This window comes from Neodothiora populina (assembly GCF_041146345.1).
Source record: "Neodothiora populina strain CPC 39397 chromosome Unknown canker_contig_3, whole genome shotgun sequence".
Taxonomy (NCBI): Eukaryota; Fungi; Ascomycota; class Dothideomycetes; order Dothideales; family Dothioraceae; genus Neodothiora; species Neodothiora populina.
In genome coordinates, this window is record NW_027191417.1 from 41,664 (window position 1) to 57,579 (window position 15,916).

At 50.5% G+C, this 15,916-nt stretch overlaps 5 protein-coding genes across 5 annotated transcripts; 3 read left to right on the top strand and 2 right to left on the bottom strand.

The window, feature by feature from the left end:
* Positions 1-5,420: 5,420 nt before the first annotated feature.
* Positions 5,421-6,311, top strand: AAFC00_004436 (uncharacterized protein; the record flags this gene model as incomplete). The annotated part of the gene is made up of 3 exons (XM_069344077.1): positions 5,421-5,452; positions 5,509-5,712; positions 5,768-6,311. 3 exons carry the CDS (start codon positions 5,421-5,423, stop codon positions 6,309-6,311), a joined length of 780 nt encoding a protein of 259 aa, XP_069196492.1.
* Positions 6,312-6,813: 502 nt separating this feature from the next.
* On the top strand, positions 6,814-8,439 carry AAFC00_004437 (uncharacterized protein; the record flags this gene model as incomplete). Its single annotated transcript, XM_069344078.1, has 1 exon — positions 6,814-8,439. The coding sequence occupies one exon, from the start codon at positions 6,814-6,816 to the stop codon at positions 8,437-8,439; it is 1,626 nt and encodes a 541-aa protein (XP_069196493.1).
* A 726-nt stretch (positions 8,440-9,165) lies between these two features.
* AAFC00_004438 (uncharacterized protein) lies at positions 9,166-10,260 on the top strand (the record flags this gene model as incomplete). The annotated part of the gene is made up of 1 exon (XM_069344079.1): positions 9,166-10,260. The coding sequence occupies one exon, from the start codon at positions 9,166-9,168 to the stop codon at positions 10,258-10,260; it is 1,095 nt and encodes a 364-aa protein (XP_069196494.1).
* A 918-nt stretch (positions 10,261-11,178) lies between these two features.
* AAFC00_004439 (uncharacterized protein) lies at positions 11,179-12,324 on the bottom strand (the record flags this gene model as incomplete). The annotated part of the gene is made up of 2 exons (XM_069344080.1): positions 11,179-11,308; positions 11,360-12,324. The coding sequence occupies 2 exons, from the start codon at positions 12,322-12,324 to the stop codon at positions 11,179-11,181; spliced, it is 1,095 nt and encodes a 364-aa protein (XP_069196495.1).
* A 1,386-nt stretch (positions 12,325-13,710) lies between these two features.
* Positions 13,711-15,103, bottom strand: AAFC00_004440 (uncharacterized protein; the record flags this gene model as incomplete). Its single annotated transcript, XM_069344081.1, has 3 exons — positions 13,711-14,434; positions 14,489-14,557; positions 14,610-15,103. The coding sequence occupies 3 exons, from the start codon at positions 15,101-15,103 to the stop codon at positions 13,711-13,713; spliced, it is 1,287 nt and encodes a 428-aa protein (XP_069196496.1).
* Between the last annotated feature and the right edge of the window lie 813 nt (positions 15,104-15,916).

Sequence of the window (15,916 nt, forward strand, 5' to 3'; positions counted from 1 at the left end):
GGTCTGTGCAGCCAAATTAACAGGCGTCGGCTTCACTCGCGGCGGCTTGGCCGGCCGTGACACTATCGCCGAGTCAGATTTAGACTTTGATGGAGAGACATTCCGGGAAGCAGTGGAGGTAAGCCGTGGAGGTTTGTGGGGAAGGAAGGTCGAAGGCAAGCCTCGTCCGTTCCTGCCGTTCCCCGCCTTCACGACAACCCGTGGGGGAGACTCGAGTCTTTTCAATCTATGTCGATTTGCCCAGAATCATATCAAACACATTGAGAGGAGAGTATTTGAGTTGGACTTGTGAACGGAAACACAGCACATCCATCATAGTAGTATTATCGCGCATGATCATCTTCCCATATCCAAGATGCCTAAGTTGCCATCTGAAGGAGGCAATCGCCCGGCGACTCAGTCGCGCACGAATTCGAATTCGGAAGCTCCAGCTTCTCAAACAGGGCAGGTGCCACCAGTGCGGTATCGTGCATCAAAGGCGTGTCGTCGCTGCAATGAACAACGAGTCAAGTGTGATGCGAGCGAGCGAGGCACTCCTTGCACAAGGTGTGAGCAGAGACAGGTGCCAGACTGCAGGTTGATCGAGTCCAGGAGAGGTATCTACGTGCGAAAGCCTCGGAGGAAAACCCTCGACTCAAGTACGGACCAGGCGGAAAACACAAACCAGAAGAAGAAGAGCAGTTCGGTTGATGCTATGAACCCTATTCGAAATCATGAAAACGACAATTGCCATGCACCAGCAGCTATGGACGGTGTGATTACGCATGAAAACGCCAACATCCAACCTCAAACATCAGCAGCAGCATTGTCAACCTTGGCTTGGCTTTCTTCTAGCGAACACAATCACAACGGCCACAATCGTCTAAAGGACTCACAGATTGAGTCACATTCTCAACAACAGCAGGATACCACAGGTCAGCAAGGCCCGCCTCCGCGTTCCAGTGTATCAGTCGATGTAGCAGCAAATTCTTCCCCGAACGCAATAAGGGCCGATCACCGTGCCTCTATCGACGATACTGGGTATCATCGGCCTCGTACGTTAAATAATGGAACGGAAGCTGAGCGACAGCATGCTCTACCAACACCGGGTACAGGGCTGGCCGAGAATGACACGCCGTCTGGAAACACAGAAGTGAGCAACTCGTCGTCCTACCGTGAGATCAGTTGGGCGACCATGTTCGATCACCTCCTCGAAGGACAACGGAGAGGGGAGGATGTGGTCGACAAGTGCTCCATCACGTATCTTGGAGAGTCTTTCCCTCTTTCCATTGTCCTGAAGGACTTGAAGGGAGGCAGAGGGAAAACTCAACTACATCACCCGGGACCTCCGTGTCCCGCCAGTGAAGAAACTACCGAACCCCAAAGTCTGCACCATCCGCCGTACATGCGCCCGGAGGACATTGCTTTTCTCGAAGCCAAGAATGCCTTTGAAAGTCCTGAGCGTGGTACCCTAGATGCCCTACTTGGTGTCTTCCTCAATCGCGTCTTCCCAATCTATCCTATCGTTGACAGGCAAGAATTTCTCCAACAACTGAACTCGAAACGAATTCCCTGGGTTTTATTGCACGCTTTGTGTTTCATCTCTGCAACATTCTGCCCTCCAAATATTCTCCATCGCGCAGGTTTCGAAAGCCGGCGGCAAGCCCGCTGGTTCTATTATAGTAAGGCTAAAGCGCTGTTTGATGTGGGATACGAAGGAAATAAACTCGTCTTGCTACAGGTCTCTATCCTGATGAGTTTCTGGGGTGGTGGCCCCAACAACTATTGGAATTTCTATTCGTGGATCAGCACAGGCGTCACGATTGCCGAGACTCTGGGATGCCACAGATCCATGGCTGGCACAAACATAAAACCCCGAGACAGGAGTCTACTCAAACGCTTATGGTGGATTCTGGTGCTGAGAGATACTTCCTGTGCCGCATTGGTCGGGCGACCATTCAGGGTTAACCTCGATCACTGCGATATCGACGCACTGACGATTCAAGACTTCCAACATGATGCGGCGTCGCCCGACTTCGCGACCAGTCCCTACGCTCATCTGTTCGGCCTTTACCAAATTCATGCGACAAAACTGACACTCGTTCTACGCCACATCATCAAAGCTCAATTTCATCCCACAAGGGACAACAGATCTCTCTCATCCTGGGCCTTGAGAGACATGCTGACTGAATGGCGGTCTGAGCTTCCGCCTGCACTCGAGTGGACAGAAAGAACCACAAAATATACGAACATCCTCACCTCCAGTCTTTCCATCTCATACAACCACCACATGATCCTAGCCCATCTAGGTTCTTCACAACAATCCGCTCAGGCAACCCCTCCAACATCGTTCGCAGATCGTCCGTCCCCGGAAGAAATTTCCAGGGATGCTGCACAGCAGATTTCGTCAACAGCTTGTGCTGTGGCAATGAGATCTGAGATACTACTTGCCCCGCATGAACTGTTTCACGGCATATTCATCGCTGCAGTCATTTTCTATTTGCAGAGCAAGAGTGCAAACCCCATGAATGCTCAACTTGGCCTGTCAGGGCTAACCAATTGTCAAATGGTATTGCACGAGAGCTACGAGAGTTGGGACCCCAGCCCGTGGATCACGCAACTTTTCGACAAAGTCCTTGGTACTGTACCTCCAGCTCATACGTCCACATCTGAGGAACAGAACATTGTCCATAACACCAGCGGATATGCAGATAATGCTGCTGCATTTGGTGCACATGATGTGGATGGATTATTTTCAACAGAGTATGACATGTGGGTAAACCACCCGGTTTTAGGGAATCTGTTGGATGTCCCTATGAGCAACAACATGCTCCCTATGACGCCAAACTTCGGCGACAAGTCAGGGCATACACCATGGTTTGATGCCTGGGCTCAGATCGGCGGTTCGTAGTTGCTCACGCTGTATGTTATTGTTGTCCTTGATCGAGTGACACTGTTGGTGCTACAACAACCAATTACCCTCTGCAACTTCCCCAGCCAAATTCCACCATCGTCCATTCCATCAACTTCTTCTGTCCGCCGGCTTCGGAACAGATCTCTGGAATGTTGTCGCTTATCCTGTACTTTTCGACGATTTGGTAGGCGTTGTTCACCTTCTCCATTTCCTCTTCTTTGGACTCGACCAACCTCTTGCTCTCTCCTATGCGAATTTTGGAGCTGCTTTCTGGAATGACGGTGACGCCGCGTTGGATCGTCCAGGATAGGGAGACGAAACCTGTTGAACATTTGTGATTTTTGCAATCTCAGTGAAGAGCTCGTGGTCGTGTGACAGATCGCTTAACCCGGTCTTTCACCTCCCATCGTACTAGAGGATGTCAAGTCAGATGGGATTGCATGTAAAGCCACGGACAATCATCACATACCCCCAACTCACGACATGAATGCCTTTTGCTGCACAGTATGGCACCAATTTGTGACTCGGATAGAAGGCGTGGAGTTCATCTTGACCGACAACAGACGCGATGGTGGCGCTCCAAAGCAGCTCGTCCAGCGTTCTGCGTGAAAAATTGCTCACTCCTATAGCCCGACAATGCGGACCGACCAGCTTTCTCCACGTGTCAACGATAGAAAGTCCCTCCGTGGGACCCAGAGGTCTATATTCCGGCACGGGCGTCAAGGTGCAAGGCCAATGCATAAGGAACACATCAATGCAGCCTAAATCCGGTGCTTCGAGCGAGATCTGCAAGGCCTTTCCCGGGCCGTGGTGCCACTCGCTCCAGAACTAGGTCATGACTGTGATGTCCGAGCGAGGGACGCCGCTCTTTCGTATCGCTTCGCCGATCATGTGCTCGATGTCGTAATACTGTGCTGTGTCAATGAGGCGTTATCCGCTTGTGAGGGTATGGACGATCGCTTCCACCTCGCCTGTAGGATATCAGTCGTGCTTCATACTAGGAGATGGCTGGCGGACGGCACCGACTTTGCCAGGTGTCCGAACCCACCTGCTGGCATGGACGGCCTACAGAAAGAGAGGTAAGTCAATCAACTACGAACAGATCATCCTCGATGCATTGAAAGCGTACATTTGTTCTTCTTGAACGTTTTCGTGCACACGGGATGATCAGGCATGGTGGCGATATGACACTAAACTATTACTTTGTCGAGTTTTTGAGGCTCTGGCTATACATATAGTTCTGGATGGCAACAACCATCGACACAATTTTGACGTTTCGCTACTGTATATTCGGTTATATAAGTAAGGTGTTGTGGACTGCTAGCACGTGTCAGACGTTCGTAACGGACTTGGGAATAGTAGATATTTCGTTCTCCGCTTAAACCCGCGCAGCTCGAGAATGTGGGGTGGAAGTCAAAAGAGTCGTGGAGATGCATGACCGAAGAAGTTGTTTTTTGTGTTTTCGGATACTTCACATGTTAGACTCTACTCGTCCATGAGTTGGAGAAATGACTCGAGCATAGAGATAATAAAAGCATCAGGTAACGCAGTAATCATGTTCAGGGTCTTCCAATGAATCTGAAGCTAATCTATGAGCCAGTATTTGACATAAAGGTTGGAGTCATGCTGCATAAAGTAAGAACTGCATCTTCGTTCGTCTCACATTATTTTGTCGCTTTTGTATGAAGACATCTATACAAGTGCTCAGATGTGACGATCGAAGGTCGTAGGAGCAAGTCAAAGAACGCCGTGCCACCTCTTGGTTTTCTTCTTCTTCCTCTTCTTTCCTGTTTAACAGATCGATATAAGACGATCCGACGTCTATGTTATTCAAGGCTTCCGGTGCCTCGTTGACAACGCGCGAAGAGAGTCAACGACGTCTCCAATTGTGACAGACTATGGATACTCCGACATACGTATATCTCGTACGCAGCAGCATCAACTATGACGAACAACAGGGCGCAGGCTGCTCACCCAAGTCTCAGGTCACAACGGGACTCGTCATGGACTCCCATCACATCGCCATCGCGATTGAATGCATGTCCTTCAATATGGCGAACATGAGTGCTCGACACGTGCGTGGGGCTTGGGGCAGCCCGGCGCCAACGGCTTCATCTCGGCTCGTGCTGTTGCGTACGTGCGCGCGTGCGGGGGTACTTGTACCGACCCCGTGTTCGCGATTCCTTGAGTCGGGAATGAGGGGTAAATGTTTAATAATGACTCTGACTCGTATCTACTCCACACTTCGAAAGACAGACAGACAGACACACATCCTCGCTCTGAAGTAGCCGACTTTTGACCCAAGTAGCCGTTGATAGTAGAGAGAGGAGCAGGAGGAGCAAGATCAGGCTGGCATTGTCGGACCGATGTCGTGCAGAAATGGTTTACATGGTCTTTGGGTAAACAAATATTAGAATATTCCATATATCTCGATTGCGTGGGCACGACATTACCATTTCAATAGCGAGCCCATTGGTAATCCGTCCTCGACATCAGACCACATCACGCTGTGACTTCAAGTGCTACAATGGCGAAACTACTAGCTAACAAAGTCATCGCGTAAGGAAGATATTATCGGAGAGTGCAGCATATCACACACGCTAACGCTATCACAGTATCACTGGAAGCAGTTCTGGCATCGGACGTGTGACGGCGCTCGAGTGCGCACGGCACGGTGCTAAGCTCGTCCTCCATCACATTGGAGACGCGCAAGCGAATCAAGACGTACGTTCTCTGCAAGAAGAGATCCAGAGCATAAAGTCAGGTTCGACGACGACTGCTATTGCTGCGGATGTGAGGGATGAGAAAGCCGGTCAAGCGTCAGTTCATTTATTTGAAGTTTTGACGAGGTCCAATTGGTTGACAGTTGCATAGCATTGTAAACGCAGCTGTAAACAGCTTCGGGGAGATCAATGGAGCAGTGAACAATGCGGGCATCTGTCAGTTCATAGATTTCAATGCAGTCACGAGACAGCAGCTTGATCGCCATGTCGCCATCAACTTCAAAGGCGCGTTTGGCATCACCCAAGCTGTAGTTGAGCAGTTGAAACGTCAGGGCACGGGAGGCTCCATTGTCTCCATCGCATCCATTACTGCGACTATGGGTTCGTCGCAACTGACACATTACGCGCCCACCAAGGCTGCCATACTCGGCATGACTGTCAGTTGCGCCGTCGCGTTGGGCAAGTACGGTGTCCGACTCAACACCGTGAGCCCCGGTACCATCGAGACGGGGATGAACAAGGAAGATCTGCAGGGTCCCAAACGGCTGGAGATGGAGGGCAGAGTACCGCTGGGGCGTCTGGGAGTACCAGAGGATATCGCGAAACCCGTTGTCTTCTTCCTGAGTGATATGGCACAGTATGTCTCTGGCCAGAACTTGATAGTCGACGGAGCAGCTTCAGTAAACTACCAATAAGCAATTGACAGTGTCATTGACACCTCTCCAATCACCATGATCCACGTAATTCGCCACTTGTAGTGGTGTCAATATAGAGAAATGGGATTTCGGATGTACAGTAGCTTTCGGATTCACATGAAACGGATATAAGTTGGAGCTCTCTATCACTTGTTCCGCATCAGCTACTCGTGAATGGCAATTGATATCGGAAGGTCGGCTGTGCGGGGAACCCGCATGGGGGGAGGTAAAAATGGTCAACCTTCGACCAAGTAGCAGCCATATAGCCGAAGCGGCGGTATGCTGACGCGACTTTTGTGTATTTAGAACCTCAGGTAGCCTTTACGACGAAATTGTCAGAGAGCAAAGATCCAGGGAGAGACAAGAAGCGCTCACTGTCAATTTGATCTATTAAAGGTTTAAGTTCGATTCGTTCTCCCTCTTGCTCTTGTCACTTCTTTTCTTGTCCCCCGCCCCTCTCCCAAGGTAATCGACACAATTCTCTCCTACACACACAGCAAGGATGGCACCTCAGACTGAGCCTCGCCTGATCATCATTGGCTGTGGCACTGCCGGCATTGCTATGGCTGCGCGCCTGCGCTCGCAACTGGGATATCGAAACTTCACAATCTACGAGCGTGAGCGGGACGTCGGTGGAACGTGGTTCCTCAACACGTATCCCGGTGTTGGCTGCGATGTCGACTCTCACCTCTACTCATTCTCATTCAACCCAAACCCCAACTGGTCTCGAAGATTTGCTGAGCAATCCGAGATCCTCGAATATCTCAATGAGACGGTGGACAAGTTTGGTGTGCGCAACCATGTGAAGCTGCGTAGCGAAGTCACAAGTGCCAACTGGATCCCCGAGAAGGGAGTGTGGAAGGTCGGACTCCGGGATATGGAAACCAGCCACGAGTTCTTCCACGAAGCCGAGATGGTTGTATCTTGCGTCGGTACCATTTCGATCCCCAAGGACTGTGATATTCCCGGCCACGAGAACTACAAGGGTGCGTTGTTCCATTCCGCTCGCTGGAACCACAATGTCAACCTCAAGGGCAAGCGAGTTGGAATCATCGGTAATGGCTGCTCCGGTGCCCAGCTCATGCCTCAGGTCGCCAAGGAGGCGGCCGAGGTCGTTCAATTCCAGAGATCGCCACAGTGGATCAACGACAGACCCAATCCGGAGTTTTCTAGCCTTCGCAAGTGGTGCTTTGCAAATGTTCCTCTATATGGCAAATGCTACCGCTTCTGGGTGTGGAAGTCGACTGACGTACTACATTCTTTGTACGTGACGGGCGATGATGCATTGGAGCGACAGCGTGCAGAGGCTCAACGTACTGCTGAAGAGTACATGAGACGCGTCGCACCCAAGAAATATCTCGAGATTCTCATTCCCAAATTTCCGCTTGGCTGCAAGAGACGTATCTTCGACCCTGGCTATCTCGAGTGTTTGCACTGGCCCAATGTCCAACTTACCACTGAGCGCATCACTGGCTTCACCAAGACCGGATTGAGGACAAACAGAAGAGAGTTCGAGCTCGACGCCGTGGTTCTGAGCTCAGGCTTCAAGATTCAAGAGTTCCTCTCGCCCATCGAGCTCGTCGGCAAGGACGGACAGACGTTGAATGAACACTGGGAGAACACTCGCGGCGCTCAAGCATACAAGGCCACTTTCGTCTCCGGCTTCCCCAACTTCGGCATCGTCTTCGGACCCAATGCCTTCCCCGCCCACAACTCGGTCATCTTCACCAACGAGACCCAGGTCGAGTTCATAATCAAGACACTGATCAAGCCTGTACTACGCGGCAATTTCAAGGTCCTCGATGTCAAGCAAGCCGCCGAAGACTACGACACCAACAACGTGCAGGATAAGCTCAAGAACATGGTGTGGAACGGAGGATGCGCCAACTGGAACCTCGACGCCGCCGGTCGCAACACGACAAACTACCACGACCCGACATGGAAGTTCTGGTGGGAGCTATACTGGCCCGTGTGGGAGGATTTCAACCTCTATGGCAGAAGTGGCAGCCTACCCATGGCGCCGTGGACGAAGCTGGCCATTTGGGCGACCGCGGCTCCCGTGGCGGCGGGATGTTTGTTTCAGGCATCTAGAATGGCGGGACGCAGAGGTCTGTTCGGCCTAGCGTGAGTTTTGGTTGTTGCGGTGTTTTTAGTAGATTCTCTTCGTATATATCTGCATCAAACGGGAATATGTAGTGATGCCGGACGATCTACTGCATCTCCAGAGACATTTGGTTCTTTTGTTGCATTTGCATCGTGCTGTGACATATGAATGAAGGAAATCTGCTCTTGAGCTACCTACCCTATTGCATTGCTATTATTGAACAAATCAAAGAGTCCATGGCGACACAAGAATCAAAGAGTCATGCGCCTCCAATAGAGTTTGCGGAGACACGAAATCAGAGTCATGCTCCTCGGAACCTCTCGTCGCATTTGGCTCAAATATCAATGTCCTCTTATACAAAGGTACAACCAAGAATGTGTTCATCCTAAGCACGAAAACGTCCCGTGTGGCATTCGACTTGTTTCTGTCTCAAGGCAATATGGAATCGAGGCTGGGCGGGGCTTCGGTGTCGTTGGTCATTAACGGGGACAAGAATGAAATAATATGTAGCCGATTACCGCTTCCTTGGACATGCGGGGTAAAGACGACTAAGTAACAACTCACAGGCAAATAACCGTAAACACGCATCACGATTATCTCGCTCGCTTTGTACAAAAGTATTGACTCCCGAGCACATTTCGTAGATATAGCAAGTAATAGCCCTATGGTAAGCAGAATACGTGATTCTCCGATCCTCTCTTTTCCTGCATCGGTCCCAGACAAGAAACAAAACCCCAAGAACAATATAAAATGCCTTCTCACAAAGCAGCTGTGCTCCGCGGTGCCAAAACCCTCAAGATCGAAGATGTAGAAACCCCGTCGCTCAAGCCGCATGAAGTCCAAATCGCACCGAAGGCAACAGGCATTTGTGGGACCGACATGCACTACTACCAGAACGGGCGCAACGGAATCTACGAGGTGCAGGAGCCTCTCATTCTCGGGCATGAGGCGGCCGGCGAGATTGTGGCGGTAGGGTCTGAAGTCACGGGGCTCAAAGTCAGAGACCGTGTCGCCGTGGAGCCTCAATCCGCCTGCTCGGCCTGCAAGCAGTGTCGTGCGGGCCGATACAATCTGTGTCCGAAGATGAGGTTCAATGGCTCTGCTAGCGCCAAGCCGCCTGCTCAAGGCTCGTTGCAAAAGCTATGGAACCATCCCGCATATCTATGTTACAAGCTGCCGGATTCTGTGAGCTTTGCTGAAGGCGCCATGGTCGAGCCTTTGTCCGTGGCTCTTCACTCGGTCAGGAAAGGTCGTCTTGAGGCTGGTCAGACTGTCGTCATCACTGGTGCTGGAGCCATCGGGCTGTTGTGCGCAAGAATCGCAAAGATCTCCGGGGCCTCCTCTATTCTTATGATTGACGTTGACCAAGCACGACTCGACTTTGCCGAACAACATAAGCTTGCCGACAAGACGTACAAGATTCCGTTCGGCGGCGAGAAGGGAGAGTCGAGTGCCGACTTTGCTGCAAGGATAGTCAAAGAGACGCATGGGGCATTAAACATCAGCAACGGGGCGAATCTGGCACTCGAGTGTACTGGCGTCGAGTCATGTCTGAACCTTTGCATCAGCGCAGCAGCACCAGGAGCCAGGGTCGTGTTGGTCGGCATGGGCCGACCTCAGCAAGAGGTGAACATCGGAACGGCCCTTGTGCGGGAGTTGGAAATCATTGGAGTCTGGAGGTACACGAGTACGTTCCAGCCTGCAATTGACCTGATCGAAGCCGGCATGGTGGATGTAAAGTCCATGGTGACGCACGAGTTCGATATGGAGGACATCGTGGAAGCACTCGAGTTAACGTCAAAGAGACCTGCGGATCTTGTCAAGTGTGTCCTGAACTCGTCGTGATGCTTCATGTGAGGGTGTATCAGATCAATCAGATTCATATTTCATATCTTAGTGGCGCCCGTGCAGTGTGACATGTGATGACAGCCCTTGTGTCTGCTTTTACCTTCTTTGTACAGATTGTCGAAAGGGTCCACAAGAACCACTTTGCGTACGGGCGACTTTTCTCGTCAAGGTTATGCTCATAGGTCTAAAAGTAGTTTTAGACTCCTTCGTATGCTATACATAGCTGCGGCACTCGAGATACGATCCAGATAACAAGGCTGTCGATGTTGTAATAACCATGATTATGACCTCGAACAGCTCAATCGTCTCACTCGGTCCAAGATGACCTCAGAAGCAGACTTGCCATTTGATTTGATATTTATGTCATCCTCGTTGTAGTCGGTTCGCTCGTCTAAGTAAGGCTTGCCGTAGTAATTCCCGATGCCCGAGTCGTCCCTTTTGAAGTCCGGATGCTGAGTCGTACTTCATCTGGTTGCTCGAATCTTATCGTCAGACGCGTCGCTCAGTGCTTGACACAGACTTAACCCAGTCAAAGCACTCGTCTAGGTCCAAGAGCGCGACTTGCTGTCCACAGGTGACACGCGGGAAGATGCGGACAGGGCGATCGCGGGAGACAGATACGATTACGCGGCAACCGCATCTTGCATGTCATTCTATGCCACAATCAACAAAAAACAGGCCGAGGCGAGAACCTCACAAATCACTCGCCCCACTCGGACAGCTCCCTGAGCCCGTAGTCCCTGACTGGCACAGCATTCGCCGGCGGCCCCACGAATCTGGCAATCAGATTCTGAACCCCAGACCAATAGATAGCGGCTATGATCGTGTGCAAGACCATGATCCCCCAAGAAGTTTCCGGGTTGAAAACATGTGGTGCACCAGGGACTAGTTTTTGGGCACGGTCAACAACAGGCCTCATCTCCTTCTCGTAGTCGGCGAAGGCGGCGTTGTAGTCGTTTGGATGCGGGTCAATGCGCCGGCTAGATTATAACCCCCAACCAGAGCTAGTGTTGTGCCCATGCCTGAGATGGGAGAGGCACAATATCTGTGTTTCGCCATTAGCAAGTGTGGAAATTGTGGAGCACGAAAGCGATACCCTGCATCAGCCAAAAGGACGACTCTCCCTTTACTCCACTTGTCCATCTTGACTTGCGCCACCATGTCGTAATAGAAATCATCTGCGGCATACATCTCCTTGATGATCCTTTTGCTTTCCCATCCCGCATCTTGGAAATACTCGCTGAGCAGGTCCTTCTGGGCATCGACACCCTTGTGCCCCATCTTACCAACATCGATCAACCTTTGGTCTTCGTCGTCTTTGACAACTCCAATGAGGACCGTCGACGTGCCTTTATCGTGACTGGGCCTGACCATGATACTTCGTCGCTCAGGCGCATGATACCACCTCCTCCACGAACTGTTGGTCTGGCCCTTTGGCATACTGAAGAACCCAGCATACAGCCCCAATCGCTTAAGTCTTTGTTCTTCTCTCTCTGCGCCAAAGGCCAGGTTCCTCGTTCGACTAAGCAGTCCATCTGCTCCAACTACGAGATCGTAGCTTCTGCTATCGTTGCTTTTCGCAAAGCGAACGTGAACTTTATCGTTGTCCTGATGTAGCTCATCAAGGTAATCACCAAACACATACTCGATGCCCGCACCGCCCTGTTTCCTGACATCTAGGCTGACATCTTGACTACGATGATATAAGATTTCCGCCAAGCGGCCCCTCAGGATCTCGATATCGCTAGTGCCTGTCTGGACTTTACCCGATTTATCGGCCTCGAAAGCGCCCCACACTCGATTCTTAACGTCGACGAACTGCACGCCTTCTTCGCCTGTGGTGGACGATTTGATGGTTTGCTCGAGGCCGAGTTTGCGGATCACAGTAACGCCTGCGCCGCGGATGTCCACGTTCTGGCCCTTTGCGCTCAGCGAGGATGAACGCTCTAGGATGGTGATGTGGGGCAGGTCTTGCGGAGCTTGAGAAGAAAGAAGTAAGAATGTTGCCAGAGCGGGTCCTGCGACGCCGCAACCGACTATGAGGATTGAGATGGGTGCCATTCTCAAGAGAGAGGTAGATTGAGAAGCTGGCAAGATGTTTGCAAGATGATACAACGATGTGAGGATTATGATGTGAAAATGTTACGAACGTGATATGAGATCACTTCAGAGAGATGATACAAGGATGATACAGGGATGGTCTGGCGATGATGGATGGAGGATGTAAACAGGACGAGAGGAAGACAAACACAAGAACAGGGCGCGTGTGCCTGCTTTAATACATCCACATCCAAATCAGCAACCTACCAGAAACCCCCCAGACTAGGAGGACGCCACACTTGCAGCAACATCGTGCTACGTGACTGCCTGCTATCCTGGAAATCGGAAGAACTACAGATGAGGTCCTCTTAGCTCCGAGATCCCCTCCACACCATGTCGGTGGTCTCGTCGTAAGGTATTCCTAATCAAGCTTTATCGCCGAGCTTTAGAAAGCTTGACCCATGCAAGAGTGTAGGAAGTTATGTCATTTCCATCTCGCAGGATTCTGCACACACGCTTTTCCGTCACCTCCAGGCTGTTATTTCTATGATGATGATGATGACTAGTGATGCAAAGGAAAGGAAATGGGGAAGAAACGACGGTGTATACTAACCTCCGAGAGTCCGAACAATAGAACGAAGGTGTGCGATATTGGAATAGAGTGCATTACCGACGTCATCGACCATTGACCTGAAGCATTTGCATCGTGGGGGCGGCCATGCCCAAAAGCTTATTTGACCTTTGCGCTTTACAGAGTATACTGTAAGGTAGGTACAGTAAGGAAGGTAGGTAAGGTACCTTTCCAACACTGATGGTACAGCGTGATCGCAGGTAAGAAATAGATGGGCTACTTGCAGCGGCGTCTAGCATCTCAATGTGAGACTACCACTACCATACGTGTCCCGCGAGTTTCCTAGATCGAGATCAGGATTTTGATTGCCGCCTTCATTCAATGTATCGTCAGAGAAGTGTTCACATCGAAACCCGCCAACTACCGATGTCCCGCCCTTGTCAAGACAACTGACTATTCTTTGATTATACTCATAAAGTAGAAGTATATACGGAGCCGTGGATTTACGGCACCTAGATCCTAAGGTAGAAGTCGAAAAATGAGAGTGGTGCGACATTATCGACACCTGGGGAAATTGGCGCCATCGGACAGGGTTGCCCTCATTCTTCTATGTCTACGGCAGAGATACTGAGTAATCATTTCACATAGACTCAGATATTCGAGATGGAAAACTAAATCTCTCCCCTATATATTCAGTTCTAGTGGAAATGGGATGACAGAAGAAAATAGATGCTTGATGTATTCCGTTAAAGTGTTTTCGGCCTAATCCAAGGAATGAGCAAATATGAATGTAGGTCTCTACATGTATAAAAACGTTGTGGTAAATCGAAAAGCATCTAGTTTGTGAATGGAATGTCTAACCTCCTCGCGCCCTTCATGCTGCCCCAACTCTGAGTCTGACCGGCAACATAGTACTTCATAAAACACGTGTTGCCCAACTTGCGAACGTTAACACAGTAGTCGGTCTGTTCGCAGAGCTCAATACAACCACCAAGGGTATTGCTGGGCACTGTCTTGGTACCAATGTTATATCCCGGACGATTCATATCACACTCGACCATCCACTGGTGGCCGCTGGCGGACGTGTAGGTAGAGCCTTTGGACATCGTGCACGCCACGTTTCGCTGAGCGGGAAGACAATCACAGGCCTTTTTGAGCTGATCCATGTTGTTGCCACACACATTGGCGATGGATTGGGGCTGCTTGGGTGGCAGAGCTGCAGAATTGATCTCGTTGCAGAGTGCACGGATGGTATCCGTCTGGCGATCTTGTGTGGCGAGTGCGGCAATGCACTTGTTAGACGTCGGGCAGACTGCTTTGTTGCTTGATGAAGCGGCGTTTTTGGGTACAAAAGGCGTCTGTGGTGGAATGTTGATTTCGTCAATCGTCCAGGTCTTGCCACCGTCTTTAGTGGTCATGGGCGAGGACCAGGCGTTGTCTGACATGGAGAGGGTGTTGATAAATGTTGGATCAGGAGAATCGAGCACGATGGTCGAGTTGCGAAACCATTGTGTGTCGATTGTTCCTGTACATTCTTGACATTCGACTGCGGTACCCCATCTGGATCTGAATTAGCGTGTGCTGCGAGAAAGAGTCTTCGCTGCATATACATACCCTGTCATGGGCCCACACGTCTTGTTGTATGTGGCTAACAAAATGCCAGTCGTGGCATCGTGCATTGTTCTGTTGGCTGTTAGAGTAGGTATAGAAAGGAGCGACCGGGGTGTTCACGTACTGTGTCCATAGATAAGAGTCCTTGTCCACCAGTGTGTAATTGACCAAAACGCCATTCTCGGGCTTGTAGGTCAAAGTCTCCATATCACCAATGTATTGGACGGGATAGTTTTCACCCTTGGCGAGACCGTATACTTCAGATGAAATACACCAATTGCTGTCTCTGCCATCTCCCTGGCACTGACTCTCCCCGGGAGGATACTGGCCGACGATACTCTGAATGAGATCACCGGTGCCATTAGATATGCCGAGCCAGCAGAACAGGCCTCCGACTTGATTCGCAGGAGCGAGACCAGGATAGATGATTGTGGAAGTGGTCAAGATCTGGGACTGTGTAGGTCCAAGACCGACGGCGGGTCCCCAACCATTGCTAGGTGTGTCCGCTCGTCTTTGTGATTGATGCGAAGCAGACGAGTTGGAAAAATGAGGTGTTGAACCTTGTAGGTGACCGAGTAAGGGCCATGCGGCTGCTGCGGCCCAATCTTTGTGAAGCATTTTTAGAGAGTAAGAATGATGAGCAGTTTATAAGAAGAAGGGAAGATTGTGTATGGATGAATAGAGTGCACGTAGGATAACTATGCGCACATATCTATACATACATAAATGCAGACCTACAAGTCATATATATTTGATAGTCAACTGGAACACGAGTAGACAGACCTCGTGTTGGTGTTTCATTCAATTGTGGACTGCCCGCAGACTTGAATAGGCAGCGCCGTTACGGACAGGTGAAAACAGAGCCGTGTAGAAGGCAGGTTCTTATGATCTTAGTTACATTTCGGACTGCCGCCCGTTGCGGAGAAACACACTGTCTCTGCAGATGAACGCTGTCAGGATCTGTCATGACGGAGATTCGCACACCTCCGTGAAGTCTCTGCAGTGAGTGCACAGAACGGATGTCAAAAGTGCGGGCTCTTGTTCTGTGTCGCGTGTCTTGTATTTCCTGTAGCGTACGTTTCCAATGTTGCTTAGGTCTGATTTGATACCAGATACCTCGTACAGAAGTTGAGATACGGGATGTTCAATAACGGCAACAATTACAAGGTGCTGCTACCTCTTCAAAATACAGCTCTGTAAGAACAGAGAAAATACACGGGGAGTGGAGGTAGCGCGAGCTAAAGAAGCAAGACAAGGCCCAGCCCAGGCGTTAGTATAGCGTAATGGCTCTTACACTCCAACGGGTGATATTACCGGGAAATCAACGTCGTATAGGCACATGTTGATTATTGGCCAAATACGAGAAGTATTATGAATAGACCAGGTTTCCGCACAATGAGCTTCACTGTCTGGCATAAACCATTCAGCAGA